The 27,960-nt window shown below is 46.7% G+C and overlaps 10 protein-coding genes across 10 annotated transcripts; 7 read left to right on the top strand and 3 right to left on the bottom strand.

Annotated features, from left to right (window-relative positions):
- Positions 1-1,680: 1,680 nt before the first annotated feature.
- BO83DRAFT_375698 (uncharacterized protein) lies at positions 1,681-2,154 on the bottom strand (the record flags this gene model as incomplete). Its single annotated transcript, XM_025530525.1, has 2 exons — positions 1,969-2,154; positions 1,681-1,918 (listed from the first exon to the last, which is right to left on the bottom strand). A coding segment is annotated over exon 2 (182 nt), but the record flags the coding sequence as incomplete, so codon positions are not given.
- A 1,154-nt stretch (positions 2,155-3,308) lies between these two features.
- BO83DRAFT_194419 (SWIRM domain-containing protein) lies at positions 3,309-4,936 on the top strand. Its single transcript, XM_025526584.1, has 2 exons — positions 3,309-3,351; positions 3,402-4,936. The coding sequence occupies exon 2, from the start codon at positions 3,498-3,500 to the stop codon at positions 4,677-4,679; it is 1,182 nt and encodes a 393-aa protein (XP_025390900.1). The 5' UTR covers positions 3,309-3,351; positions 3,402-3,497; the 3' UTR covers positions 4,680-4,936.
- A 588-nt stretch (positions 4,937-5,524) lies between these two features.
- On the top strand, positions 5,525-7,008 carry BO83DRAFT_307046 (CDC50/LEM3 family protein; the record flags this gene model as incomplete). Its single annotated transcript, XM_025527323.1, has 6 exons — positions 5,525-5,621; positions 5,688-5,724; positions 5,772-5,868; positions 5,923-6,637; positions 6,690-6,852; positions 6,909-7,008. 6 exons carry the CDS (start codon positions 5,525-5,527, stop codon positions 7,006-7,008), a joined length of 1,209 nt encoding a protein of 402 aa, XP_025390901.1.
- Positions 7,009-7,464: 456 nt separating this feature from the next.
- BO83DRAFT_306683 (zinc metalloprotease) lies at positions 7,465-8,490 on the top strand (the record flags this gene model as incomplete). Its single annotated transcript, XM_025527306.1, has 2 exons — positions 7,465-7,752; positions 7,819-8,490. The coding sequence occupies 2 exons, from the start codon at positions 7,465-7,467 to the stop codon at positions 8,488-8,490; spliced, it is 960 nt and encodes a 319-aa protein (XP_025390902.1).
- A 137-nt stretch (positions 8,491-8,627) lies between these two features.
- On the bottom strand, positions 8,628-12,363 carry spt16 (chromatin-remodeling protein SPT16). The gene is made up of 7 exons (XM_025535841.1): positions 11,938-12,363; positions 11,794-11,878; positions 11,605-11,726; positions 11,389-11,541; positions 9,910-11,341; positions 9,261-9,859; positions 8,628-9,211 (listed from the first exon to the last, which is right to left on the bottom strand). The coding sequence occupies exons 1-7, from the start codon at positions 12,115-12,117 to the stop codon at positions 8,720-8,722; spliced, it is 3,063 nt and encodes a 1,020-aa protein (XP_025390903.1). The 5' UTR covers positions 12,118-12,363; the 3' UTR covers positions 8,628-8,719.
- Positions 12,364-12,521: 158 nt separating this feature from the next.
- BO83DRAFT_354776 (putative mitochondrial carrier protein) lies at positions 12,522-14,402 on the top strand. The gene is made up of 4 exons (XM_025529113.1): positions 12,522-12,978; positions 13,045-13,051; positions 13,147-13,295; positions 13,352-14,402. The coding sequence occupies exons 1-4, from the start codon at positions 12,788-12,790 to the stop codon at positions 14,208-14,210; spliced, it is 1,206 nt and encodes a 401-aa protein (XP_025390904.1). The 5' UTR covers positions 12,522-12,787; the 3' UTR covers positions 14,211-14,402.
- A 710-nt stretch (positions 14,403-15,112) lies between these two features.
- BO83DRAFT_375703 (putative MFS monosaccharide transporter) lies at positions 15,113-18,621 on the top strand (the record flags this gene model as incomplete). The annotated part of the gene is made up of 10 exons (XM_025530526.1): positions 15,113-15,386; positions 15,574-16,133; positions 16,192-16,269; positions 16,323-16,611; positions 16,808-16,863; positions 16,924-17,636; positions 17,693-17,909; positions 17,930-18,045; positions 18,176-18,247; positions 18,300-18,621. Coding segments are annotated over 10 exons (2,217 nt in total), but the record flags the coding sequence as incomplete, so codon positions are not given.
- A 1,585-nt stretch (positions 18,622-20,206) lies between these two features.
- Positions 20,207-22,700, top strand: pmt2 (protein O-mannosyl transferase; the record flags this gene model as incomplete). Its single annotated transcript, XM_025527296.1, has 5 exons — positions 20,207-20,344; positions 20,423-20,553; positions 20,636-21,188; positions 21,243-22,002; positions 22,057-22,700. 5 exons carry the CDS (start codon positions 20,207-20,209, stop codon positions 22,698-22,700), a joined length of 2,226 nt encoding a protein of 741 aa, XP_025390906.1.
- A 210-nt stretch (positions 22,701-22,910) lies between these two features.
- On the bottom strand, positions 22,911-24,388 carry BO83DRAFT_354782 (secretion related GTPase). Its single transcript, XM_025529114.1, has 3 exons — positions 24,359-24,388; positions 23,995-24,303; positions 22,911-23,934 (listed from the first exon to the last, which is right to left on the bottom strand). Exons 2-3 carry the CDS (start codon positions 24,061-24,063, stop codon positions 23,155-23,157), a joined length of 849 nt encoding a protein of 282 aa, XP_025390907.1. The 5' UTR covers positions 24,064-24,303; positions 24,359-24,388; the 3' UTR covers positions 22,911-23,154.
- A 390-nt stretch (positions 24,389-24,778) lies between these two features.
- On the top strand, positions 24,779-27,844 carry BO83DRAFT_434836 (uncharacterized protein). Its single transcript, XM_025535842.1, has 2 exons — positions 24,779-25,236; positions 25,307-27,844. The coding sequence occupies exons 1-2, from the start codon at positions 25,224-25,226 to the stop codon at positions 27,559-27,561; spliced, it is 2,268 nt and encodes a 755-aa protein (XP_025390908.1). The 5' UTR covers positions 24,779-25,223; the 3' UTR covers positions 27,562-27,844.
- The last annotated feature ends 116 nt before the right edge of the window (positions 27,845-27,960 follow it).

A 27,960-nucleotide genomic window follows, 5' to 3' on the forward strand; every position in this document is an offset into this window, starting at 1 on the left:
AGTAACTGGTTCCGTTGCTCCAGGGCAGTGATGCTTTCTTGCAACTGACTAACCATACCCATCAATTCCTGCGTCGTCGGGCCTTGCTGTTGCCCTCCTCCTTGGGCACTGGAGCCCTGCTGCGGAGTGCGCGGTGAACTTGAAGTAGTCGACATGATGGATGGTTATAACTGGTGAACACTCGTACTGACTGGTGCTCAATGTGTCAAACCCTAGGATCGCTTCTCTGTCCCGGTTAGCTTAGCTTCACTGGTATACGTACCGTCGAACTGGGTCGAGGAAGTATCAGGCTGATGACTATCTAAGGACAACTGGTCTTGGACACGAGAAGAGAAGTAAGGCCAGATAGTGCCGCGCAGCTATCCGTAAGTAAGTGCGGACGAGTGTTCTATCGCTAAGCTTCCAAATGTATGGTTACTTAAAGACAGTGTTATTGAGCACGAAGAACAGAACTAACTAAGTACATGAAGGAGTGTCCTTATATATCCTATCCTCCGTATACCATATCATATACCATTAGGTCTGTCGTATACCGCCATGGTAGTTGTAGACCGGGATGGTATACCATATACCATAGATCCGTGTGTATACCGTGATCACGTGATGCGTGGCCGTTCTGGGCGTCGTAAAGGTAATCGGGAATTGTACTAAATAACAACTTGGCTTTGCCCGAGCGCTGCCCTTATCGGCGCTTTCTGCCTGGCGAGTCCGCCTTACTAGTAGATTAACTAGCAGGGGTCCGTAACACTGTTCTAATTATTAATAAAACAAGAGATATATATAATTTTTATTTTCTGATATAATATATATATATATATATATAATCTTTTACTTTGAATAATTTTATTTATATAATCTATTAAGGATTCTATATGATTAAATTCAGAATCCTGCGTTACTGCTATTTTTACTAAGATTAACAATTAAGTTAAATAAATCTTTTCAAAATTTAAGTTTTCAATTATATTATAATTATTCATAGTAAAGGATTTTAATAATATCTTTTTTAAATAAGCTTAATTATATATAATATCTAGCTGGAAACTTTGAAAATTATCTTTATGAAATTATTATATCAAATATTCTATTCATTTTAGCTTTTATAAATAACTGCTACAGCAGTTTACTGCTACTAAAATGAATAAACTTATATCAAAGCATAAAAACAATACTATGCTTCTGACTAAGAATGACTAGTCTCAAAAAATAATATAATAAGTTATGTAATAAAAATATATAATAACTATTATGTATTTCATTTTACTTGTCTATATTTAATATTTGTATATATATATATTTCAAACTTCCTCCTTTCTTATATTTATATTTAATATTCTAGTTTAAATATTAATAACATACATTCAACCAGCTGGCATAATTATAGTTAATATCACTTCAATAATTAATACAGGTCTAGATTACAGCCTGATCATTAATGAAAATGATTATTTTATATATGATTAATAAGATAAGAGAGTCATGGTTATTGATAATATAAATTTAAAATATAGCTATCTAATAAGACAGGATCATATGGTTTTAAATGAGTTTCCTAATATTTGTTATATAGATATTATCTCAAGTCTGCAGAATAACTAATAATATAAGATCTAATAATAATTATTGTTTTGATGCCACCATAGTAATAATAAATACTGATTTACTCAGAACTGATCACTTTCCACCCATAGATTTGAAAGACTCATATTTTAAAAAGTTTAGTCATATAATCTTACCTGAATCATATGACTAATAGCACTGCGCGAATCGTCTAACCTGCCGGGTTGCAGCCAGCCGGCTGCTCCGCTTCTAACAAATAGACGAGCAAAAAGATACACAAGTAACATTATAAGAATTGCATTAACGAATATTTGCATAAGAAAGGTCAGATCAAATAGCTCCATTTTACGGTTAATGCCTTTTATTGTAAGTATAACATATTGAATATATGTAAGATTGTAAGCTTACCACTAAACCACTAGCGCTTGTTAATGACTGTTGGAGCACACCTCCGGACATCCTTTTGCCAATATGAAGTAGATGGTTATATGTAGGGGAAATGATGACTGGGACCTTACTCAGCTGAGTGGGCAAGTTGTTTAGGTTGCCAAATTATCAGAATCAGTACGAGCGAAGCAAGCAGTTATAATTGTCTGTTGGTAATCCGTATATAGATTATCATATTAAATATATTCATTGCCTGTACTATATCTATGAAGGACGGATGACGGCTGATTGTCCGGCTGTTGATCAGAGAACTGTAAGTACATACACCCCACTAGTTGTTATTCATGCAAGGGTCAACGGATCCACTGCATCACAACTCTCATCGACGGCTAAGTACCCTCCCCCTCCCCCTTCCTCTCTGTGTACAATACGTTGTCTAAGGAGGTCATGAAGGATGCCCAGTCTGACTTGTCAGGCAACAATGGAATCTGTGGGGCTCAGTGTCAGCTACTGTATATTAGGCTGCGATGCAGCAACAGATGATCTGACTTTTGTTAAGTCCGTCCACAGTACGAAGATAGTCATAGTTTTCAGCCTAACATGCCGGAGAAAGCCTACCAAGTCACAAGAAGTAGCCATTGGTGGGTACACCGCTAAACGGAATTGGTGCCCCTCAATGGATCCCAAACAGACAGCCAACAGCCTTTGCGCTCCACCCCCCTTTTTCTATTTATTACAGAGTAATCAGTACTCGACCCCGCTTTTCCCATGGCTGTTGTCGTCATGTGGTAGATCATTTACCAAACCCTCTCATCATATGGCTTTCCCATAACATCGTATCATTCGCTGTCAAAGCGCCAGGCCGTTCCTTCTGATTCATATTTGACTTGTAATTGCTCAAGCGCTAGGTCACCAGCCTCAACCTCTGATCTTGCTCCCAGCTATCCGGTGTTAGGCGTTTGGGATTAGACGCTGGCACGGTTCCCCTTTACTGCCACGCGCCAACCCCGCATGAACAATGTTGATGTATTTCATTACTGCTACTAGTAGTTCCCATCCGGCACATTGACTCATACGCCTGAGTGCCGGTTCTTACCCGTCGATAGGAACCAGCTCGCTGTCCTACAAGTCTTAATTGATTCTGCTCCTCAAGGAACCCAAATTTTCGAGTAAACTTGGACACGCAATACGGAACACCAGGAAAAATAGATTGATTACTCATACTCAGTAACTCTAGCCTACTCGGCCATTGTGAGCCTTATCGCCGAGACCCAACCAATATCCATTTATTGCCACCAGACAAAGAGGCGGCCCTGACAAATCATTTGCACGTGTGTCTGCCAACATTATTGCCAAACATCTGTTCCATTGACTTCCATATCACCATCTCATCAGCGTACAAACGTTCTTTCGCCTTCAAACAGATGACTGCCTGAAACTGACCTCAGAAGCAGATTTCGCGTTGTATTTATTCTCAGCTAGTCGTCCCATCACACATTCTGCTCACTTTCCCATTGTGAAGCAATCAAACCATCAGATTGTTTCAGGCGATGACCTCATTCACTGCTGCTTCTTTGACCAGTCGTGGTAATAAGGTCAATATGAGTCGTCTGCCGTCTGTTTCGAGTTTAATGTCCCCCCCAGAGACTAAGCCCCTCGAGAGCTTCAGTCCCACCACAATCTCACCGTATACAATGGCTCAGGATCCGCCGTATAACCATGAAGTGAGGCTTCCTCCCATGCCGAGTGATCACAAGCGAACACAGTCGGAAATGAACTTGCCATCGCCGCCAGTCACTCCCTATACTGGGAATAAGAAACGGCGATCGAATGGACCAGAACCGATTGATAAGGATGCCGTCGTCGGTTCCTCCAGGGACCCTGTTCTCTTTCCCCGCCACGAAGGCCTTACTGATATTGCCACTGATGAGCCGTTGTTTGGGTCCATGCTCCCCCCATCTGCGGAAGCGTTGGTTGACCAGCATATAAATTCTCACATGGCGAGATTTGAAAATAAACTTAACAAGCCGACGCGTGACGAATATCTTCTAGCTCTTTCATGCGTGCCGATTGTATCTGCCCAATTTAACCGGAACCCAGCAGCATGGGCTAGGGAAGAGCGGGAGACCTTAGAACGCCAGCTTTTGATGATGAATCGGTGTCGTCCACGTGCTATGGATGCGAAGCTGAAGAAGATCGCTCCGGCTCCTGCAAAAAGGGCAGTTGCTGCCCAGCCTCGTCTGCAACGGACACCAAGGGTAAAGCGGACGCCAAAGTCCACACCGAAGCAAAGGATCCTCGATACATTTGACTCACCCCCGTCGAGTGCCAAGCCGCCTCGCGCCATAGGCACAAACCGGGATGATACAGATTACAATTCCATCAAGGACTATTGCCCCTCAATAGAGACCCTTGGAGGCAACGCAAAGGCACTAAAGGCAGATTGGAAAGGCCAAGTGTTAGATCTTAGCCATGATCCGGATCGGCATTTGCTGAGCTCTGCAGAGCTCAACCTTGCTGCCACTTTAAGGCTTTCATGTGCGACCTACCTATGCAGCAAGCGTCGCATTTTCGAAGCCCGCGTGAAGGCTTTGAATGTTGGTAAGGAATTTCGAAAGACCGATGCTCAGCAGGCTTGCAAGATTGATGTCAATAAAGCAAGCAAGCTCTGGACGGCGTATGAGCGGGTTGGTTGGTTCGATCCCGAACATTTTCGACAGTATCGAAGATAATATGCTTGGAACTGTTGAACCCTGTGGATCCCGATGACCTGCCTTCCCCATTGATATACTGGTAATGATGCGTCAGAGACGTGGTCGCATGCCTGTACCATCATTAGTCCAATTGCATTTCTCAACTCACAACTTTCGCGCCCGTCAATTAGCCATCGGATATTGGTACGGTACTTACATTTGTCACTGAGCATAGCTGGATTCTCTGCAACAAGTGGCAAGGCTGCATACGGTGTTATATTGCTCTTTCTTTTCCCCATTTGCCTTTCGCTGCGTTAGGCCATCAAATACGGATGTTATTGATTCGATTCAACACCTGGCGTCTTCAGACAGCTTTCAATTACCCTTGCTTTTTTTTTTGTCTGGCGTTATTGTTTCTCAAGGGCTGGAACAATTGGCTGCGATAGGTTAGGTTCTGTCTCTCATGTCGTTCTCCCGATCATTATGCCGACGGCTTGCCATGGCGTCTAGTTTTCATTAGAGTGGTAGATTGTTTCTCGTTGCTCAATTGACATGTTTCCAACAATAAGTTTACAGTGGGGTAGCATAGTCAGTATTGTAACAGTGACAATTCATGCACTGCTTTTGAGCGGATCAGAATCTTCGGAGCGTCCGAGAACAAAAAATAATGTTCATGACAATGTAACAGTATCCCCCAAGCGGATGTCGGGATGTCAAAGCCCGCCAATTACGCAATCCCGTCGCCTGCTAAGCCTGCGCCACCATCATTCACACTCACTCTCTATCCATCTTTATAATTACTCTTTCAAAATATCACTTCTTCTACTGCTTCTGCAACTGCTGTAGTAATTGCCCAGGCCATTTAATGGATGATTTGAACAACAATGTCCCATCCCGAAGCGACCCGTGCGGAGTCTTTGGACGAGCAAGAACATAGGGGGGGAGCTGACGATAAGAAGTCTAAGAACAGGAGACCAGCAAGTGAGACTTTTGCCTCGTTGTGAATGAGATGGACCATTCTTTACTAACTCTAGTCTATTACCACAGATACTGCGTTCAGACAGCAGCGCCTGAAAGCCTGGCAGTAAGTTACTTTGATGGTATACTTTGCCCTCGTGCTGACGCATATAGACCAATATTGACCCCAAAGAGCGTACTGCCTCTTTTTTTTGTTATTGGTGTGATATTCGCCCCCATTGGTGGTCTCCTGCTATGGGCCAGTTCACAGGTATGTAATACCTCCCATAGAGTTTCTTCTCAATAACCGACGAGCGATCACCAGGTACAAGAGATTGTCATAGACTATTCTGAATGTGCTGAGAAGGCGCCCACCTCCTATGCAGCCTCTATTTCGGACCAAGTTAAATCTTCGTTCAAATCATCAGGCGATCATTCCATTCCAACGTGGCAAAGATTCAATGAGAGCGGAACTACAGTCTGTCGATTGATGTTTGAGATTCCGGATACCTTGGAGCCGCCTGTGCTTCTATATTACCGCTTAACGAACTTCTATCAGAACCATCGGAGATACGTTAAGTCCATGGACACAGATCAGTTGAAAGGAAAAGCAGTTGACAACAGCACCATAGATGGTGGCTCTTGTGACCCCCTCAAACTTGACTCCTCAACTGGCAAAGCATATTATCCATGCGGCCTTATAGCCAATTCTCAATTTAACGATACCATCCGCAGCCCAAAGCTTATTAACAATGGTGTGACTGCTGAGACCTACAACATGACTAATAAAGGCATTGCTTGGGACAGTGACAAGCAGCTCATCAAGAAGACTCAGTATAATAAATGGCAGGTGGTTCCTCCGCCTAATTGGCACGATCGATACCCTAACGGTTATGTCGACGGTATACCTAATCTTCATGAAGACGAAGAGTTTATGGTATGGATGAGAACTGCTGCGCTGCCGGCTTTCAGTAAGCTATCCCGCAGAAACGACACAACGGCAATGACTGCAGGAATCTATCAATTGGACATTGAAGACCGTAAGCTTCCAGATCCAACTCAACATCAAGGTCAACGCTAAAACGCGCACAGGCTTCCCTGTCACCGAGTACGGAGGTACTAAATCGATACTCATATCAACACGGACTGTGATGGGCGGGCAAAACCCATTCATGGGTATTGCCTACGTCGTTGTAGGTGGACTATGCATTGTTCTCGGGGCATTATTCACCATTGCACATCTTGTTCGGCCGAGGTAAGGAGATTCGGTGAACTTAACGTGTTTTGTCCGTGCCTAGGCTGATTTATTAGGAAACTTGGCGACCACACTTACCTGACCTGGAACAATGAGCAGGAGAGCTCGGCTGTGGCAACCGGACGGGATGGCAGATTTGGTTCTCATGCTACTTGAGAAGCATACTTTCACCTTCCCCTTCACTTATTGTTCATCGATGTTGGTTCTGCTCATGCTCTTCTTGGTCTACGGACCTAACTTACAGTGTTGTTTTACTAGGCGTTTGTAGGTGGCGTTCCTAAACAGGATCTGATACCCACAGGTATCTCCCGTGGGCCTATGTTTTATGATAGTTTTCGACACATCCGTCTATCTAGGAAAAATAAACCGCACCTGCTAGTCGCTGTGCCCTTCCTATTGGCGCGATCTGGGAGAGTGTCAATCTTCTCGGCGAAACGCGTGTATCCCTTCTGTGGGACATTTCCCTGGCATGCAGCATTCCTGACACGGGGGATTGTTTGGGATCTTTACAGATTCCACGTAGCGGTTGGCAATGTGGCTTATGATCTTATATCTCTCACCTCGTCTCTTGTCTTCGGTGCAATAGAAAATCTTCACTGCCTTATACACAATATGACATTGTTACTCAACTTACACGCGCTCTTTACCGCCATTGTTGTTGCCAATCTTTCAACCAGATGCAGCGCACTGCTCTCTGGACGTGACTTTTGCTCCACACCGGCGCCCGATGAGTCACTCCGAGCAGAGCACAGGAGATTGTATGATCTACAGGCCCAACGTGGCAGCACCGCTGAGGAAAGCCGGGAGGTGGTGTCTATGATTGAAATCGAGACATGGTTTCATATCGTAAGCAGCAATGAAGCATCCAACACAGTATCAGACGACATGATCACCAGTCAGGTCCGTCACCGTTGATTTGTTGACTTATGCCTGCGCAATATCCTGTTTTGGACTAACAACTTCTAGCTTTCCTATCTTCAGAAGGCATATGAAAGTGCGACTATCAGCTATCGGTTGGAGGGCATTACTCGCCATATAAATGACTCTTGGGCGCGGAATGATGACGAATTGGGGATGAAGAATGCCCTACGAAGGGGCAATTATAGTACTTTAAATGTCTATTTCCAAACAGATCTTCAGGCGTCTTCCGACGACACTTCTCGGGGCTTTCCCTATATCGGCAATCGACGAACAGATGTCTCGGATCAATCATCAACAACTGTCCTTGGCTTCTGTACGTTGCCTGACCCGAGCGTGAATTCCAGCAGCCCTCGTTCTAGTTACATCAAGGATGGTTGTAACGTGTTAGCCGATACCATGCCGGGTGGTAGTTTAGCGCAGTACAACCAGGGCGGCACAGCGGTTCACGAGGTTGGCCATTGGAATGGGCTGCTGCACACGTTCGAAGGTGAATCGTGCTCCCCTGATAATGAAGGAGATTACATTGATGACACCCCTGAGCAATCTGAGCCTACGAGCGGATGCCCCGCCGAGAAGGATTCATGCCCAGATCTTCCTGGCCTTGATGCAATCCATAATTTTATGGACTATTCATCTGATGACTGTTATGAGAGTTTTACTCCAGATCAAGCTGAGAGGATGAGGAGCATGTGGTCCGCTATGCGGGAAGGGAAGTGACGGACGCATGCAGGGGTATATATAATTTGCACATATACCAGCTATAGATAGAAAAGAATGGCAGCACGAATATTAATGTCTCATTACTGGCCCCTCGAGTTCCTTGGGAACTGACGATTACAATTTATGAACATCTCGTACAATTCAAGTATTAAATAGCGATTGATGCAAATTAAAGGCCACTTGTTCGAAATTCACAGCTAGCTGTCATGTAGTATGCGGGATCAGATCATCGCTTGCGCTTTTTCCCACGATCTTCATCATCCAGACCACTTTCCCTGTCCTTTTTCTTTGCCTTCGTTTCGAGTTCGTCCCAGTCTTCGCCACTCTCTTCATCGGCACTGAAGTCATCGCTAGCCTCGGCACTGGCATCATCGTCGAATTCACTGTCGTCTTCTGAACTCTCGTCGGCCGCCGCCAGCTCTGATTCAGAAAGCTCAAACGCGGACTCCTCGTCTTCGTCTGATCCGCCCTCTGAATCCGACTCTGCGGCCAAGAATGACCAGCCCCCATCAGCGAAGAAACCGTATGGGTCACTTACGACTGTCTTCATGATTGTTGTCCAGTTTAAGTTCAGTGGACCCTCTGTGAATGCGATATCAACAGAATCTAGCCAGTCTTTAACACCCTCTAGCGATTCAACAGGGATTGTATTGATATGAACAGGGGCCCTGTGGAAATCCTTGAAAACAAAAACCAGGTCAAAGTTTTTGAGTCCAAACTAGTGACATTAGCAGCAGGAAAATACCAGTGGTAAAATTCGCACTTACCTGTACTCTCTCTAAATGAGCAATTTCTACCTCATTCAGAGTAATCACCAGGAAGGGCGGCTCTGTCAATTGGACGAGAGCATCTGTTGTGGGTTGGATCAAAACGTTAGAGCGGTTTGGTACGCCAGTGAAACCAATTTCTCTGAAAGGGATGTCAACATCCACGCTTTCGTCTTTTCCGGCATCTGCAATCTTTTCGGCGAAAGCCTTGAACTCCCGATCCAGAGCGGCTCTCCGCCGTCTCTCTTCCTGTTCGGCTTCGAACTCCTCTTCATCCCCATAACGATGCTTGCGCCTACGATTGCCGGTTTCATCAAACTGCATTTCGGTTGCCTCCCGGTAGAACTGCACATCTCTGGTCTTCCTTTTCCCTATCATGATAGGTGTTTTCAGATGAACATGTATCAGAACAATCAATTCGTGAGCGCAAGGTTGGAAAAACAAGTGCTTCACGTTGCTGAACAGGACATCTACATGTTCATTTCGAAAAGGTGACATGTAACGAAGACCGTTCTGATGGATCTCAACTTCCCCTGGAACACGTTTACCATCCAAAGGAGGCCGAAGGTATACATCAGGCAGTTTTACAGGACGACGATCTAACCTAGTCAGTTCCCGTGCATTCAGATGGTTGAGTAGCAATACTTACTCCTGATTTCAACCAACTTGTCTTGTTCTACCACATCTTCCATTTCCTTCTTCTCTTGTTCCCGCCGCAGAGCATTCTTTCGAAGTTCTGTGATGTCTTGAGCGATCTGGGCCAGTCGGTCGTTGTCCTTGGACCGGAGTGTCAAATTGCGCAGAAAATGTGCGGAGAGGTCTTCGAAAGGCTGATCATCCTTTCGGCCCACGCCTTGACCCGGTGAAAGAAAATTGATTCGGAGGTACGCATACTCTCCCTCGTCACTTTTGCTAGCATTTTTGATCGTGTTAATATGGAAGGGTACTGGCCGACCCATAATTGGCACAATAACCGTGGAAGCCTTCTGATCTACATAAACGGTTAGGTCTTTCACCCTCGTTGGGAGCTGATTGTCTCTCTTGTAAGACTCGAATCTCTTGAACTTTTTCTGTGTGACTCCGTTATCATCGCCAGTCGTACCGGCAAATCTGTCCAGACCTTCCTTGGTCTTTTTGCCAGCCAACTCCTTTTGATGCTCACGTCGCCGTGCTTCGGCACCTTCATTAATCTGAGTGGGTCTTTCAGCACGAAGCTTCGTTCTCGTAACATTCCTATTGGCAACAGAGCTTGATTTCGCCTCCTTCTTCTCCTTTACTGGTCTCTGTGGCTCTTCTTCATCCCCAAAGTAGAACGATACAGAGTCCATGTCAACACCAGCATCTTTCGTAAACACCAGAGGCCCGGTTTCTCCGACGCGAACAGTGTCTGTAATGATCATCGAATAAACGGTTCTATTCTTGTCTTTGATGCTCGCGTCTTCAACGTCAGTCAGACCAACTGTGACAGCAAATGTCATTCCGCTCTTCAAAACTTTATCGTTCTTTCCGTTAAGAACCATATTAGCGTCTCGAAGCTCAATTCCTATGCCAGCGCCGACGGTCTTCAGGAAATGAGATTCAAGCTCAGGCTTCTTTGTCCGAACCATATTCATCGCCTTGCTGTATAGGTCCTTAGCCACGGCCCCGTCACGGACGTCTTTCAAAATCGCTTCGCGGACGTTTAGTAGAAAGGCGTAATTTGCCTCCTGAGTTTTCGTCGGGTCAACTAGGTAGGTGCGTGCAATCATCGAACTGTAGGTCTTGTAACGAATGCCGAAGCCAGCAATTATTATTCCCGGCTGCAAATTGTTGTTGTCGGATATCGCAGTCAGCTTGAGATCATATTTCCCTCCACTTTGGATCACTGGTCCATATGCCCAATCGATTTGTTGGGGGTCAAATTCGGCCGGCAATTTCGCTAACTTGTTGAAGAATTTTGCGTCGTCTATTTTCGCATCAATCCGCATTGAAAGAGCTTTGTGGCTCATCTGCTTCTCTTCATCAAGTAGGCGGGACATTTCATCCACGAAGTACTCAGACATCAGACCACTGCATGCCCGCGATGCATTACGTATAGATACCTTTGTCGTGTCAGCCAGTCACACATCCGAAGACATTTAAAACTTACTAATTCATCAGTATCCTTGACAGAGAGAGTAGCTGAAAGAGCGGGCGAAATATCAACTTCCTCAACTTCATTTGACAATGTTGCATAAGCCTTCTTCCAATCTTCTGCGAAAGGACCTGCGGTTGTGTCTTTCGGCAATACGCCAACTTTTTTCTTATCATTTCAGGACAGTCAGTTCCATCCAAGATCGCTAACGCTGAGGACAGTAGGACTCACACCGGCATTTTTGATAACGTCAATGCACTTTTCGAAAGATTTCATCTTCTCATCTGGAGTCTTGGATGTCACTAATATCTCCACCGGAATCTTGCCACCCTTCAAGGGTTCAAGGTGCTTGGCTGCAAACAAAATGTGCATGTCAGTCATCGAGGCCATGCTAAATTCATATCTTATGATAGAACTCACCTTTTTTCGCGGTAGTCACCACATACACCATCTCCGTCGTAAAAACAAGAAGCGTGGCCGGAAATTCATAGCCAAGGAGCCAGAACTATTTATGGTGGCAGGTGAGCCGACAAGAATAGGATTAAAAGGTAATGAAAGACATACGTGCATTGCGTTGTTCTTCTGAAAGCTGTTCGCTTCGTCGGTTTTGCCCATTAGGATCACGATCGACGACACCCCACCGAAATTGGCATGACTAGATCGTTTGTCGGCTTTCCATGCATTATAGAAGCTTGATAATCTATTGAAGAAAGTAGATTTGTCTATCACAATCTCTTCGGCCATGATGTGAGTATATCAATCGGTGCAGCCTGCCAGCTTGGCGTAAACACTTCAGCTTGTGCAGAAAGTCCCCGTAGGAACCTTAGAAGGTAGGGTGAGATTTAGTGGAGGTCAGTGAGCGAAGTTTCGTATTGAGAAATTCAATGTACTAGATTTGCGGAAGGTAAAGAAAGAGATATACTGGAGGATATCTTCACTTGAGCAATGGAAGAAAGTAGATTGAGACTCATCGACTAGCTCTTACTTCTGTAGAAGAAACTAAGATAGGGTAGCGCAAACGCGAAACCTCCGAAAGCGCGTTCGCTCAAGTGTTCCTGACAAATCAGCGGTGTTTGAGTTGTTTGCTCAAAAGTACCCTTACATGCTTAGTACCTCTCCACCTTAAGGCTAAATATTTCATCTCGGACATTGACTTCTTCAGTATCTCGTGGGCTATTCACTTCTACGCTCCTCATATGAAGCTGCCATTCTATTTAGTCATCAACATTTTTCATAATAGCTATCCTCACCTTACGAGTTAGCCCTCATTCAGTGTATGATGTGCCTCTGATTAGGAACATCTTTCATGGAATCTTGCAGCGCGGGCTGGCAATGTCATTGGAATAAGCGCTATGCTTATATTTGTATATCACTGATAAACTGTCACCTCTAATGCTTTCTCACACGCCTCAGCATGGCCACTACTCAAACATTACCCGCATTTGATCATACCTCGAGCTTGGACTCGGGGAATCCGTCACGCAGAAAATCGCGACAGAATGCAGCTACTGGTGCCTCTGCTGCGGGGGTGCGGGCTCTTAGTGCACAATTGGTTGCATTCTACTTCAGAGCACCTATCAAGGCATTTTTTCGCACCCGAGTTGAGTATGATACTAGTCTGTCTCATAAGTATTGTCCCTTCAGTCACTGACAGCCCATGCTCTTGTTCAGTTATATGGTATGCGGTTGCATTGTTCCTTCGCCGGCCCGGTTGCACTGATCTCTGGAGTCCATGTCCACTGATATATATGGCTCTTCCTGTTATTTCGCTAGGCCTTCGCTAGAGCTGTCAATCCTCATTCTGCGAAAACCGGTTGGTCTCTGCACACAACTACTCCGGGGTTACTTGTCCATGCCGTACGCACATATGGGTGGCGCTTCATCCCTAATCAAGTTATGCCACCTCTCCTAGCGAATGCTGGGTTGGTCTACCTAGTCTCGAATTTGGTTGCCTGGGTTGTCTAACTGTTATAGATAGAATTGGAGCCGTCCTTTACACGTCATATCTACAAGTCCTTGGCGCTTTGTACGAACCGGCGTCCCAAGGCATCAAACGCGTATATCCGCCTGCTCCTCCTTCAAACACATTTGCAGCTGGGTTCATAGCGGGTACAATTCAGTCAGTAGTAGCCGCTCCTCTGGATGCGCTTCAGGTCCGTCTCCGAGCGAGTGACTTGCTTGAGGGCCCATACAAGAGCATGTGGCATTATGGCCGCCATAAACTCAATCAAATTGGAGTTCGTGGTATATTCGCAGGGTGGGGTTTATCCTTCACTCGCGACGCTTTTGGTTATGCAGTATTTTTCTCTTTCTTCGAGTTCGTGAAGTCGCAGGCCTACTATTCATTTCTGACCTGGTACTACGGCTCACGGCGGACTCATTACGCGGAACAGTTACAGCACATCCAATCGAGTGACCGCGGCGTACCGCTCATAAGACCACATTATGCTCTGGAGCCATGTTTCTTGATGGCTGCAGGTGTTGCAGCTTCAGTTGCTCAACAGAGTATACAGCACCCGCTAAGTGCTATCCAAAGTCTCCATGTTGCTCGCCTGGAATACATTGACCATCAAGCGAGTCTTCATCCCTCAAGACGGGAAATGCTACGCCTGTATTACTCTGCGTACCAAGAAACCTTGAAGAGATGCAAGAGAAAGGCATCCAGAGCAGGTGGCTGGCGTCGTTGGCTGTTCCGTGGGTTTGCAAGGGACGCCATCCGTCAAGTACCTAGCACTAGTGCAGGCTTGGTGATATTCGAGCTGGTGCGTCGAAAGTACGCTAATATGGCAGACGCTGTATATATCCAGAAAGATGGCTATGACATTCTTTTGACTTGATAAATATGCTGGTTTGATCATTGCGCTTCCCCCAGGGGGAAGAAAAATGCCATTGGCTATCGAGAAACGATGTGTAGTGTATTCGGTATAACCGCTAAGTTGATTTCGGATAGAAACTGTCAAGGTGATATAAGTTCATTGTCGCTCGTGGTCTATGAAAGCTAGGTATACATAGTAACGACGAATCAAAACAGGCGATAAACAACAATGTCCTACGGACGAACTATATTTTCTCCTAACACATACAAGGAGTCTGTCTACTTGTGTGCTCCAGACGATAGCCGCAATGACCAGCCAGCTTTGCGTCACTCCTTCTGAAGCATTTCGTTGTATCACGAGTAATTAGCCGAGACATCACAAGCCTACAATTACAGGTCCATGTATAGGAGTGTATAATACAGAGATCAATGATACGATACTGATTCCTGGGTCTATATGGGCTCTTTTCACATAATCTAGGCTCTAAAGGGATCCACCCAAAGATATGCCTTGCATGACAATGTTGTTGAAACAATACCACCAAATGAGACGTTATATATAGTCAGAATTGAGTAGCGACTCTTGTAGGTGAGAATCATGAAATCCCGCGCCTCATATAAAGTCATCTTGATCTTCGTAAATATCATTAGGCACGAACTGGAAGGGTACCCTCGTTGATCGCACCGCCACAGATGGAATCGCTGATGGGCACTGCCGGTAACATGGTTGGTACACTCAAGTACTACGTACGTAGTTCACTGGGCAGAATCTCGTACCCACTTAGCGTCAGTGTTTGCGGGGTTCTCCGAGGACCCCCATCTAGGTACGTAACGGTAGTCACATCGATGGCTTGACAGCTGCCTCCCTAAATCATGGCTAGCCCCCCTGGGAAACCCAGCAAGCAACCTTGGGACGGATTTATGTACACAAGCCAAAGGTTACCTCTGGACTGATTGCCAAACATATGCTATTTAGCCTTAGCTCATCTTGCTTCCCTTTGTCCCCTCTTAAGTTTTTCACCTGATCATTTTTGGACCTCCGGGCACCGTCATCCTGCGCTGTTGATCTGCCAAGTATTGCCTGTCTCGTGAGCGAACCCCCCAAGGATTGTCATCACCGCTTTCTACACCCTTTCGGTATCCTTGTGAACAGTTGGTTCACCTCACTCGCTTGTCTCCGCTTTGGCGCGTGGTCTTCCATCCTATTGCAGCGATTACTCTGCACCGCTGTCCTTCTGATCCATCCCTTCCAAATAGATTAGCAGTTGTCTTTACATGCCGCTTTGATGAAAACTCACAACTCGGATTGTTGCGGAGCGTTACGAAAATTACCAGCTCTCCTTGATTTTTACTCGCAGCGATCTTATATTCTGGTCGCGTGAAAGAGTGGTGACAGAAAGAAAAAAGCTAATATTCAACCAAGAAAGGGGGGCTGTAAATCCCAGCCCATTACAACCGCCAACATTCCTCTCACAACGACCCCGACCCATACTTCCTCTGGCATACCCTTGCAAAATCTTCCTTCAAGTTCAAGGTCCTCTGTCCCTCAACCCGCTAAAGTAGTAGAACCTGCTAGTGGGAGGAGCAGTCGACGCTCTTCCTCTATAGCGACTCACTCCACTGGGTCTGAGCATTTCACCTGGACTGACAGTGGAGACCTGACGGAACAGCTTGCTAATGCCGAAGATTATCTTCGGATCCCACTCAGAAGCCCTGAAGATCGTGAAAGCTCTGGTCGGGTGGAATCCAGTGTACGGATCGAGAAACAGAATCGTGTCCATTACCCCAGCCAGCTTGTTATCGGCGAAGACGACTTTGAGAAGATTGAAATACCCTGCCCTCCACCCCGGAAGATTCCTCGGGCAGAGCGCCTCTTAGCTGTCATAATGTCACCCAATAATCGACAAAGTGCACACTTGCATGGCTTGGTTGGGAAGCCATTACTGTAAGAGGTTTCGTCATCGAAAAATGTTACCTACTAGCTCTGCTGACCAGCTATGTAGGTACTTTACGAGTGTTTTCGTATCCTTGGGTGTCTTCCTTTTTGGCTATGACCAAGGTGTTATGTCTGGGATCATAACGTCCGTCTTCTCTTTCTTCAACGGAATGGAGGGCTTTGCTGACACACGATCAGAGGCTGGTATTTCAAGGATTACTTCAATCAACCCTCGCGAGCTGCAATAGGTACGGTGGTTGCGATCCTCGAAGTAGGGGCTTTCATATCTTCTCTACTTGTCGGTCGACTCGGCGACTTAATCGGACGCCGCAAAACGATCTTGTATGGCTCCATAGTATTCTTTATTGGCGGTGCATTGCAGGCCTTTGCTACCGGGTTGCCTATGATGATGGCCGGTCGAATCGTCGCAGGTTTGGGCGTTGGAGCCTTATCGACAATTGTACCTGTCTACCAGTCTGAAATATCGGTATTCACAATCACCCTTGTTGCATATTGCTTCGGTTGTTTTGCTAATGTTCTCTAAGCCTCCCCACAACCGAGGGAAACTGGCATGTATCGAGTTTACAGGGAACATCTCCGGATACGCAGCCAGCGTCTGGGTGGATTATTTCTGTAGCTTTATAGAAAGTAATTACTCGTGGCGCCTACCATTATTGTTCCAGTGCGTCATGGGTGCTCTTCTTGGTGTGGGTAGCCTCATCATTTGCGAGTCGCCAAGGTGAGTCCATGCGTGATGCAGGAGAAAACTTAGCTTTTCACCATGCTAATGCAAGACTAGGTGGCTGTTGGACAACGACCACGATGAAGAGGGTATGGTTGTCATTGCAAATCTATATGGAAGTGGAGACTTGCACAGTGACAAAGCCAGACAAGAGTATAGAGAGATTAAGATGAACGTTCTTCTGCAAAGGCAAGAAGGCGAAAGATCTTACGCTGATATGTTCAGGCGTTACTACAAAAGGGTCTTGATAGCGATGTCGGCACAGGCCTTAGCTCAGCTCAACGGTATTAACGTCATCTCGTATTACGCCCCGCTTGTATTCGAATCAGCAGGTTGGGCTGGCCGTGACGCTATCCTAATGACTGGGATCAACGCAATCTCATATCTGGCCTCTACAGTACCTCCATGGTATCTGGTGGATCGCTGGGGGAGGCGCCCCATCCTTCTTTCTGGAGCGGTGGCAATGATTGTTTCACTCTCCCTGATTTCCTATTTCATATATATCGACGTCGTGGCAACACCTACTCTCACTGTCGTTTTTGTCATGATCTACAATGCTGCTTTTGGTGCATCATGGGGACCCATACCATGGCTCTACCCCCCGGAAATTCTCCCATTGAGCATTCGTGCAAAAGGCGCAAGTCTTAGTACAGCCACTAATTGGGCTTTTAATTGGCTTGTCGGAGAGGTCACGCCTGTTTTACAAGCTGCTATCAAGTGGCGCTTGTACCTGGTGCATGCGTTTTTCTGTGCCTGCAGCTTTGTCCTGGGTAAGCGCCATGTCAATTTTCCCATAATTAACCAAAAGTCTAATACATTACTACAGTTTACTTTTTATACCCGGAAACGAGTGGTGTCCGCTTGGAAGACATGAATTTGCTGTTTGGGGATGCAACTACTGCCATGCCAACACCAGCAACTCAGGGAGAACGTGGCTCTCTCATGAGTGCAGGCTCTCCTGTACCTTCGCTTGACATCAGACGCCAGTATGGCCGTCTGGGGCAGACAGCGCCATTCCTGGCTTGGACATTGACCCACCGAATGTAAGTTCTAGTACCGGTAGCAAGCCTGGCAGGACAGGCTTCCGGGAAGACACTAGTAGTCGACCAGAGGGCTTTGGAGGCTGGATTTCAAATATGATTACCCGACACAAAGGATCGGAATCAACAGGACAGGCCGGTCAGTATAGACGTCTTGGGCAGGAGGAGAATGAGTAGGGCCACCGCGTATGGTCCAGTCTCATGTAACAGATACAGACATATAAACATCCTGTTGCTGTACCTACCTCTTTCACTCTTGCTTTCTCTTTTCATCCTTATGTACACCGACTTAACTGTATTCTTTACCTTTTCTCGTGGACTGACACTAGGATATTCTCGACCCTGGCCTCGCATATGCTGATCTTGTCGAGGCTCTATTTCGATCTACTGCACCGTTTTCTCTTTCTGACATCATCTACATGTATGCATGTAAATATATACCGAGACGTATACCATGTCCCAGAATAGGTTTTCAAACATGACAATTTGTGAAATCCTTGAAGCGTTAGGCACATATCGCGCCATATCCTACTCCGTGACTTCAGAAATGAGAATCCGCGTGCAACTAACATCTCGAAGACTCAGTATTATCAAGGGCCTTTCAGGCTCAGAGGTATTTCTCTGACTTGCATAATATGCTACCACAATCCAACGATGTGGAAGGGTGTGGTAATAAACGATTAAAGAAAAATGAACTCTGGTCCCCTTGCATATCATAGTACCAACGAGATTATCGAAAAAGAAAAAAAAAATCATTTCGTACGTTTTATGCCGACCTAGATACATGAGAAGCTTGGGAAGCTTACCATGGCACGCATTTGTGTCCCTATGTCAAATAAAGCACCCTGCCTCTCATAGTGATAGCGTAGACGTTATTCGTCTAGGTTCGGGTTTACGACCCTCGTCGCGTACACACAGCCAGCGCAAACTCATTCATTATCAATATATACCCCGAACCATCTACGAATTGCCCGTGGCTCCTCATGCCCCGAAGCCAAATCAGCAGGCAGATCACACCGCCTTCCTCCTCCTCCCTGAAAAGAGGTGGAGAACCTTTACATTCGAACATGGAATGTCTAACCAAACAGCCGGTGAGGTAGGATACGCTGACTCAACCAAAATGTTCCCATTCATACTTTGTGCGTTGCATAATTGCATTCGATTCGACAGATTGGCTTTCGTCTCCGTGAACTTTCGCAAAATACCGTAAAAGGCAAACTTCATCAACTCCATGGTACCTGCTTGATAAGTACTTTTCGTTAATTGACTGTCAGATGCCTGTTCTTATTGGTGATACTCAGTCCAGATTGAATTAAAGGAGAGCAGCAAAAGCTGGAATCGCCAACCCACGGCATTCTCCGTTTCTGCATCGCATTTCTTTAATATCTTTAATCCGCGACAGTGAGGCACGGCGGTGATGAATCATGACAGTAATAAAGCCCGGCTAGACAAGTATGGGGAACATTGAAGAACCAGTTGAACAGTAAAGCCACTTCGAAGCATCTGGGACCAAATTTTTGTCCAAGGATGGGAAGGTTGACCACCCTTTGAACAGTCAGTACAATTTCCATTGTAGAGGTCTCACACATATATGATGCCACAAATGGCAGTGCCATACATGCCTGCCCCCATTAGACACGCTATACCTCTCTCAGTAATTCGCCGTCATTGCCGACGAACAAGACGGGGGATGCAGTCGAGGTTTCAGAAGTGGCCCAGGCGGAACGGAGCTTTCAGGCCACGCGCCCGAGCTTTCCGTGTTATCTCCAGGCCAACTCGCCATTTGCGCTTCCACTCCGTCTTACATTCTGAGTAGGGAACCCTTCGAGAGGCTGACTTTCTTTCCCACCCTCAACATTCGACCCCTTTTCTTTTGCTTCCGATCTTTCTATTCTTCCCTTTCATTGCCTCAAAATTTCAGATTGTTTTTATTAATTTAACAAACCTTCCATTCTTTACCTTACTTTACCCATTTGACACTGGTTAAGCGGTGTCTGCTCAATCTATCCTGATTTCCCCTCCATACTTTTGCCTTGTATTCTCAAGGTACCTTCTCATCGGCCCCTCTCTTCTTTCTTCTTTCCTCTCTCCAGACTCTCAACAAAAGCTGGAGTACTGCACGCTAGACCAATCATTGTGATTTTCTCATAAGAAATGTTTGCAACTCACACTTGAAGTCAATCCCAGCGAGCTGCTCTACATTCAACCAGCTTCCTGTGGCAGTCTGATACTCTTTAGTTGCTTTCTCTTTCGCCACTCCCTGTCCCTGCATTTGTTTAGCTGCCCATTATACCGCAATTATGGCGGGAGTAAACCAGGCGTCAAGCTCTGGGGTTGATCTCTCCTCTGAAGTGCGGCGCAGAACTGCCCCTCTTACGCAGGAGCCCAGCCGTGCTCCTGATCATGATGCATATGATGCCAAGAAATCGAAGCAAGAGGTATGATGCTCGCCTTAGACCGAAGCTTTATAAAGCTTGACTGCACCTGATAGCCGGTAATATTGACGCGTGTCTTAGCCCTCCTCGTTTCGTTCTGCGGTGGCCAGCTGGGAGCCTATATTTGCGCCTCTCTTTCTGACTGCTCTGGCAATTTTTACTCGAATGTATCAAATTGGTCGTTCAGATATCGTGACATGGGATGAGGCACAGTAAGACCAAAAACCTTTCCATTTCAATATTTCTTTATGCCAGTATAGAGTGCTAACGTCTTGTCCTGATAATAATATGCAGCTTTGGAAAATTTGGCTCACACTATCTGAAGCGCGAATTTTATTTTGATGTACACCCGCCTCTGGGGAAGATGCTAGTTGGCTTGTCGGGATTTCTTGCTGGTTATAATGGCTCGTTCGAATTCAAATCCGGTGAGAAGTATCCCGAAGACGTCAACTATACGTTCATGCGTATTTTCAATGCGGCTTTCGGCGCGGTATGTGTCCCGCTTGCTTACTATACCGCACGGGAGCTGGGTTTTCGCAAGGCTACTGTCTGGCTTATCAGTCTGATGGTGCTATTCGAAAACTCGTATGCCACTATCTCGAGATTCATCCTCCTTGATTCCATGCTACTTTGCTTCACGTTTACAACCACATTATGTTGGGCCAAATTTCATCGACTGCAGAAAGCTAGTTTTTCGGCAGAATGGTTTGCGTGGCTCTTTCTCACCGGCGTGAGCATTGGCTGTGTCTGCAGTGTCAAATGGGTCGGTTTCTTCTGCACCGCTATTGTGGGCCTTTATACAGTTGAAGATCTATGGAACAAGTTTGGCGACCTTAAAATGCCTGAGGTAAGCGGCTTACTGGAATGAAACGACTTCAGCTCGGTGGTTAATGCTCGGCAGGTTGTGGTAGCGAAACATCTAGTTGCTCGCATAGTGGGCCTAATCATCGTGCCCTGCATTGTCTACATTCTGTCTTTCTATGTTCATTTCTGGGTTCTCGAGAATAGTGGTCCAGGAGATGCCCAGATGAGCTCACTTTTCCAGGCAAACTTGAAGGGCACCGAGGTCGGGAAGGATAGTCCTCTTGAGATAGCACTGGGATCGAGGGTGACACTGAAAAACATGGGGTATGGTGGTGGACTTCTCCATTCGCATATCCAAACGTATCCTGAAGGGTCAACACAACAGCAGGTGACGTGCTATCACCACAAGGATTCCAATAACGACTGGTTCATCTACCCCAATAGGTATGAGCCGGACTATGACCCCGAGGACTCCTTGAGATTCGTCGGTGACGGAGACATCATCCGTCTAATCCATGGGCAGACGGGTCGGAATCTACATTCGCATGCTATATCTGCACCAGTTACTAAGAGCCAGTTTGAAGTCTCCTGTTATGGCAACATTACCATCGGCGATGACAAAGATCATTGGGCGGTTGAAGTCGTTGATGATGTTGCATCCAGGGACAGGAGCAGGATTCGAACTCTTACTACGGCATTTCGCCTGAGACATCCTGTCCTGGGCTGTTACTTGCGTGCAGGAAATGTAAACCTGCCCCAATGGGGCTTCAAACAGATTGAGACCACATGCGTGAAGGAGAATAAGCCCAGTGATGTCTATACTCATTGGAATGTCGAGTCACACTACAACGAGAGGCGTAAGTTTACCCCTATTCAGATTGTGGCGACCGGATATTGATTTTGTTACCTAGTTCCACCAGGTGATCCCGGATCTTACAAGTCTCCGTTCTGGAAGGATTTTATCCATCTGAATGTCGCTATGATGACGTCCAACAATGCTCTTGTCCCTGATCCGGACAAGCAAGATGACCTCGCCTCTAAGTTCTGGCAATGGCCTATACTCAATGTGGGCCTTCGTATGTGCTCCTGGGATGACAACACCATCAAGTACTACCTTCTCGGAAACCCTTTCGTATATTGGGGGAGTACTTTGAGTCTTGGAGTATTTGCCCTTCTGGTTCTTTGGTATCTCGTGCGTTGGCAGCGAGGATATACTGAACTTACTCAAGCGGATATTGACCACATCCACTATTCCGGTCTTTACCCAGTCATTGGGTGGGTGTTGCATTATCTACCTTTTGCAGTCATGGCACGAGTGACTTACGTTCATCATTACTATCCGGCACTCTACTATGCCATACTCACATTCGGATTCTGCGTTGACTGGTTCACACAGCCGATGAGCAACAAGCTACGTTGGGCGATCTATACCTTGCTTTACTGCGCGATCGTTGGCTTGTTCGCATACTTTCGGGCTATTGTGTTTGGTATTGAAGGGCCCAGCCAGCAGTGGTCTCATTTGAACTGGTTCAGTGGCTGGCGGATTGCCAATTGAGCCGTTCCATCTCATCACCACCACCGTAATCGCCACCCTTATCGTCAACACCCGTTTACATATACCGCTTCTCGTCATCGCTGTACCTCATATGCAATACCATACTTGTCACTACTATTGTTGGCTCGTGGACTATCTACTCTAGTCAGCTGTAAGACATTTAGACTGGCTGTGTTTCAAGTTTTGGTATAGGCGCCCCGCGCCTCTGTTGTGTAGCAGTCAATGTATATTGCTTCGCTCTTCTGTACCAATTACCTCGATCCTCATTGGCTCGAGATGTATATAAACTAAGGTCACAGAGATTACTGGGCGAAATCTGTGCCTATTCCATATTCCTACACAACCATATCTCTCCAAGGGCGACTATAAAGACCCGTTACATGTTTCCACAAGATATAGTCCCGTGACAACTTTGAACAACAAGCTCGATATAAGGTATAATATCCTGTATCCATCAACAACAGCCTCCTGCCAGGCCACTTCCACCCTTGCGCATGGCATCATCCAAGCCTAAAGTGACAGTATTTGGGATACCTGAGTTTGATCCACCAGTAGCACCATAGCCCTTCACACCACTTCGACGGTCGTAGAGGTCATATTTGCCAGCTTCGATGTTGCGGTATATCATCTCGGCTACCTCAAGAAATGCACGCTCCACGTTCTCTCCGGATTTCGCGCTTGTCTCAACATACCGTGTGATGTTATTCAAACGGCACCATTCCTCCGCTTCTTGCCTAGTGACTGTCTGATGCGATCTCGACTCATCAGCGGCAAGATCGCTCTTGTTGCCGACCAGAACAATTACAATGCCATCTTCCGCAATTTGCCGCAGATCATGGAGCCACTGTGTGCACGATACAAATGTAGAAGGTCTCGTGATATCGAAGACCAGTAGGGCACCCGAAGCACCACGGAAATAAGAGCGGGTAATAGATTTGTACGTTTCTTGGCCAGCGGTGTCCCATAGCGACAACTTCATTCTTTTCTGGAGCTCCTGTACCCTACGTGGAGGACTGGGCAGTCCAGAAGCGACTGATTCGCTGGCTGTAGCCGTAGCGGGCAATGAGGGCGAAGATGTGAGTGAAGGGGCACGATTGCGGATAGAATCGTCGAACTCGCCTCCCAAGGCCTTTGAAGCCGGTGGGCCCACCGGAACAATCCGTGAACCGAACTCGACACCGATTGTAACATCATGGGAGGACGAAAAGCGCCCCTCGCAGAGTCGGATTGTCAACTAGAAAGTCGCGGCCGTGTGTCAGCGGTATGATGGTCTGTCAAGCGTGAGTGTACCCACACTAGACTTCCCAGTTCCCGAGTCCCCGATGCAAACAAGTTTAGCAATATAATCCCATGGCTGTGACATGGATACAGCAGAGGAATGTCGCTTATGCCGGCACTCGAGACTTTGGGTGAATAATTCTTTTTTTCGATCGATCAATGCCCGTGGACTTTAAAGGTCTGTAGGAGTCATGCTCCCAAAAAATCAACTGATGGAAGATGGCGACCAAATAAAACGGATACTCGCCTTCGGGGAAATGGAAAGATTGGCTCAACCTGGAGTCAGTCGGCCTATGGGGAGATAATCGTATGATAATTAATGATGCTAAGTACTCTGTGAACTTCTTCGTCCTCAGCACGGGAAGGGATTCTCTTTTTACCTTCAGCCTTACTAAACTCAGTCGGGTATAACGCTGGATTCCAACCTACTAGGAAAGTGCGGGATAAGATAAGTAGTAGGACGGAATCGATAACCAGTCTGGAGTAGCCAGTAGATGACCAACCAAGCTATAGTGGAGCTACCGAGGAATGCTGGGTACAGAGCAAGTAGCTGTTATGTAATGATGGTCTTTCTGACTAGTTATCCACTGGTTAAGTACGGGAGGAGCTGCGATAGTTTAGTCCCCTCTAGTAGTAGTCCCCCAAACTACTGTTATCTACCTTGTTCAAGCCTCACATATATTGACTGCAAGGAAAATTCCACCGCAACCCCCTTGTTTTTTTTTTTTTTTTTTTTTTTTTTTTTTTTTTTTTTTTTTTTTTTTTTTTTTCTGCTATGGTCTGGAGTGCTCCAGTTTCCTGCTCTGCACACCGAGAACATTTGTACTTACTGGGCGCATTCTGCAGTCCAAGCAAGACAAACCGATCAGACGAATGGCATGGATGCTGAGTCATCTATCACCATGACCTTGCCTGATGACGCTTGCAACCTCACCTACTGATCGCAAGGGAAGACTACTGCTACCTTCATACGCTTTCTGCCTGTCTGAACTCTTTCTGCATTTTGTACCCCAATCCGTCATCTCTTTTCTTTTTGATGGATAGCCCTGTCCCATCTGGCTTCTTTGCTATGTAGTCCTTCGATTCCCACTGAATTTCAACTGCATCGGAACTATACCGCTCACACCGCTTCGTCTGCTATAATCTGAACAACCAGTGATTTGAATATAAGAAGGTTTAGCGGCTCATTGGTTAAGGGTCGAGGTGTCAAGAAGACGAAAACAAAGATAGAGAACCAGGTCCGACATGTTCTCCGAATGTATGAATACCCTCGACTATTCCGTCTCTTATACATATACCGTGCTCCCCATCGCTCACTCGCTGCCCAGATGCCTCCCGTTTTCTCGCACAGTCCCAGTCACGGGTCGTGAACCATCCAGAAGACCCCCGAAGAAAGGGGCATGAACGTCTCTTGCAGCAACCTCGAAATTCTCTTTTGCCCTCTTCGCGCTCTTTCTTCCACAGGAATGCGGCCGACCCATACCAACCTACCGGTTCTCAACTATCAGGCTTCCCGTTTGGTTCAAGGGTTGTGTCTCAACCTGCGCCTCTCTTCTACAGCGCTACTGATGAATTCCGAGAGGAGGATGATGAGGTTGAGCATGAGCGAGAGATTGCTGACTTCTATGCCTTACAAAAATCTCGGCGCCAATTTGGGAGCAGCTACCTTAGGGAGTCTTCAGAAATTGGCGACGATAACGAATCTGCCAGCTCGAAGGAACAACAGCCCCCTTATACTAGGGGGAAGGGCATTTGGAGCTCCTGGCGCGACGCCGAAACTAGTGACAGAGCGCAAGATTCGCGTGTTGGGTACGACGGGGAGCCGAACGGAACGGAGGAGTCTATTCACACAGAGCGAAGTAGAAGCAGGCTCAGGGGGAAATTAGTTGACGTTCACCTGGAAGATACACTGGCATCCGATGTTGGCCGCGACCGGGCTGACTCTCCCGGATTTGGTGATGATAAACCGCCTTCCGTTCAACGGTTTCGAGAGCAGCCACAGTCACGAACGGGCAATCTCGGACTAGACTCAGTTCTCCTTCCTATAGATTCAGATAACGCAGTAGTGCCAGAAACATCCCAACCGCCAGGCACGTCACGGCCATATCGAACGTCGACCCCACCGGTAGGCGCTAGCTCTCCAGCTCATGATGGCTTTTGGGGTCACTTGTTTCTAATATCCGTGGCCTCTCTCTTCGCTACGTCATTTCTTATCTACCTTCACACTTCACCTCCTTCCGGTGACAAGTCGAAATGGGGTGACACGGTCTACTTGACCATCCACAGTTCATTTTACCTGCTGGGTACCTATACCATCGCGTCGATATCTATATCTTTGCTTTGGCTGGCACTATTACGCTCCTATGTACGTCCATTGGTTTACGCTATCCTCGTCGCCGTTCCCATAATACTGTATTCCTTCTTTCTCTACCCCTTTATCTCGAGCTTTGGGGGCGTCTGGCACGGATCAAGTGTTCAGGACAAAGTCATGAGATGCGGGTCTATTATTCCCTTTATTTTGGCTAGCGCATGGATTTACAACGTCGTTCGAGGCCGCCGCGCTATAGGGAAGGCCGTCGACATACTTGAGTTTGCATGCCGCATCCTCGCCGCGAATCCAGAGCTTCTAGCTTTGGGGCTCAGTGCCCTCATTCTCATTGTCCTATGGACCTGGTTATGGATGCTCATGTTTACGCGAGTGTTTTTGGAAGGCCATATTTCTCGGTCCAGCCTTTTTGTTGTCGATTCAAGCAGCTGGTGCTTAGCAATCTACTATGTGCTCGTTTACGCATGGTCACTGGGAGTCATCGCTGGTATTCGACGTACAGTCACAGCTGCCGCGGTGAGTCAATGGTATTTTCATCGCTTTACGACGCCAGCGCCGACCTCCAGGCAAATAGTCCAAGCCGCAACTCTGCACTCCGCTACAACCCTTTTTGGTACAATTTGCCTATCGAGCCTCCTGGCTCTGATGATCCGCGTCCCGCTTTTGTTGCTTCCCGGTCGTATCGCGTCACTTTTGAGTTTCTGCGCCTATTCCTTTGTCCCAACTCCTATAACTGCCCTCACGGACCCTCTAACCCTCACATATGCGTCCATTCATTCCCAGCCGCTTACAGTGTCCGCTCGTGGTCTGGTGCAGATGACAAACCTGACCCCCTCCATAGCGACGACTTCTCTACACCCACGGTCGTTCTCTTGGTCTCGTGGGCATTCTGCAACTCTTCTCCCTTATCGACTTTCCAAGCTCATCCTGCATGCGGCCCGTCTCATGATGTCTCTTGCGCTTGGGTTTGGTGGCTGGGTGAGCACTGCTCGGAGCCTAAGTGTGATGGGTACCAACGGTTCAATCCGCGGAAGCATGTATGCCTACATGGTCGGGATCATTGCTGGGACGATCGGTTGGAGTGTGCTGGGAGCAATTGAAGGTGTAATTGCAGATACTGTCGATGCATCAATCATTTGTTGGAGTAGCGAAGTTGGAGCCTACGGCCGGGAAGCAAGGTACTGCCGAGAAGCTGGCTGGCTCTTCGGCCAAGAGCCTGGGTCTGTTTCCAGGAATACGCGCTTTGAGGATCCATGAGCTATCACTTGGTAGGTATACCTGTGCGACCATGAAAGGAATGTCAAGACTTTCATTGAGAGGACATCTACGGCTTAGTAATCACCGCACTGTCAATCTTGAGCTCGAATAGGATTTTCGAATATCTGGTGATGGCGGTATTGCGCTTCGGGGGGGTTGAGAGGCTTCGGCTTAGCGATTGTGTTTATTCTTTATCACTATGTCTGCGGGAGACATCTGCTGCTAAATGAACGACTTATGCCAGGTATCATATTTAGAATGTTATTAGAGCCTATATCATCTTATTTGACTCTTTGCCACTTTGGCGTAAGGCACCTCGGAGTGTAAATAATTCGCCTGGTTGTACCTTCTCCCGGAAGAGAATCATCACTAATAACAATAGAATATAAAAAGATAAAA

This window comes from Aspergillus eucalypticola (genome assembly GCF_003184535.1).
Source record: "Aspergillus eucalypticola CBS 122712 chromosome Unknown BO83scaffold_5, whole genome shotgun sequence".
NCBI lineage: Eukaryota > Fungi > Ascomycota > Eurotiomycetes > Eurotiales > Aspergillaceae > Aspergillus > Aspergillus eucalypticola.

Bases quoted from the DNA above. Each gene is read 5' to 3' on its own strand.
- BO83DRAFT_194419 (XM_025526584.1), top strand. From the start codon at position 3,498: ATGACCTCATTCACTGCTGCTTCTTTGACCAGTCGTGGTAATAAGGTC.
- spt16 (XM_025535841.1), bottom strand. From the start codon at position 12,117: ATGGCCGAAGAGATTGTGATAGACAAATCTACTTTCTTCAATAGATTA. The intron at 11,542-11,604 runs GTGAGTCCTACT...TGAAATGATAAG, and splicing joins ACGTTATCAAAAATGCCGGT to AAAAAAGTTGGCGTATTGCC. The intron at 9,860-9,909 runs GTAAGTATTGCT...TGACTAGGTTAG, and splicing joins CAAGTTGGTTGAAATCAGGA to ATCGTCGTCCTGTAAAACTG.
- BO83DRAFT_354776 (XM_025529113.1), top strand. From the start codon at position 12,788: ATGGCCACTACTCAAACATTACCCGCATTTGATCATACCTCGAGCTTG. The intron at 13,296-13,351 runs GTTGGTCTACCT...TGTTATAGATAG, and splicing joins CCTCTCCTAGCGAATGCTGG to AATTGGAGCCGTCCTTTACA.
- BO83DRAFT_354782 (XM_025529114.1), bottom strand. From the start codon at position 24,063: ATGTCACAGCCATGGGATTATATTGCTAAACTTGTTTGCATCGGGGAC. The intron at 23,935-23,994 runs GTGGGTACACTC...GCGACTTTCTAG, and splicing joins CGGGAACTGGGAAGTCTAGT to TTGACAATCCGACTCTGCGA.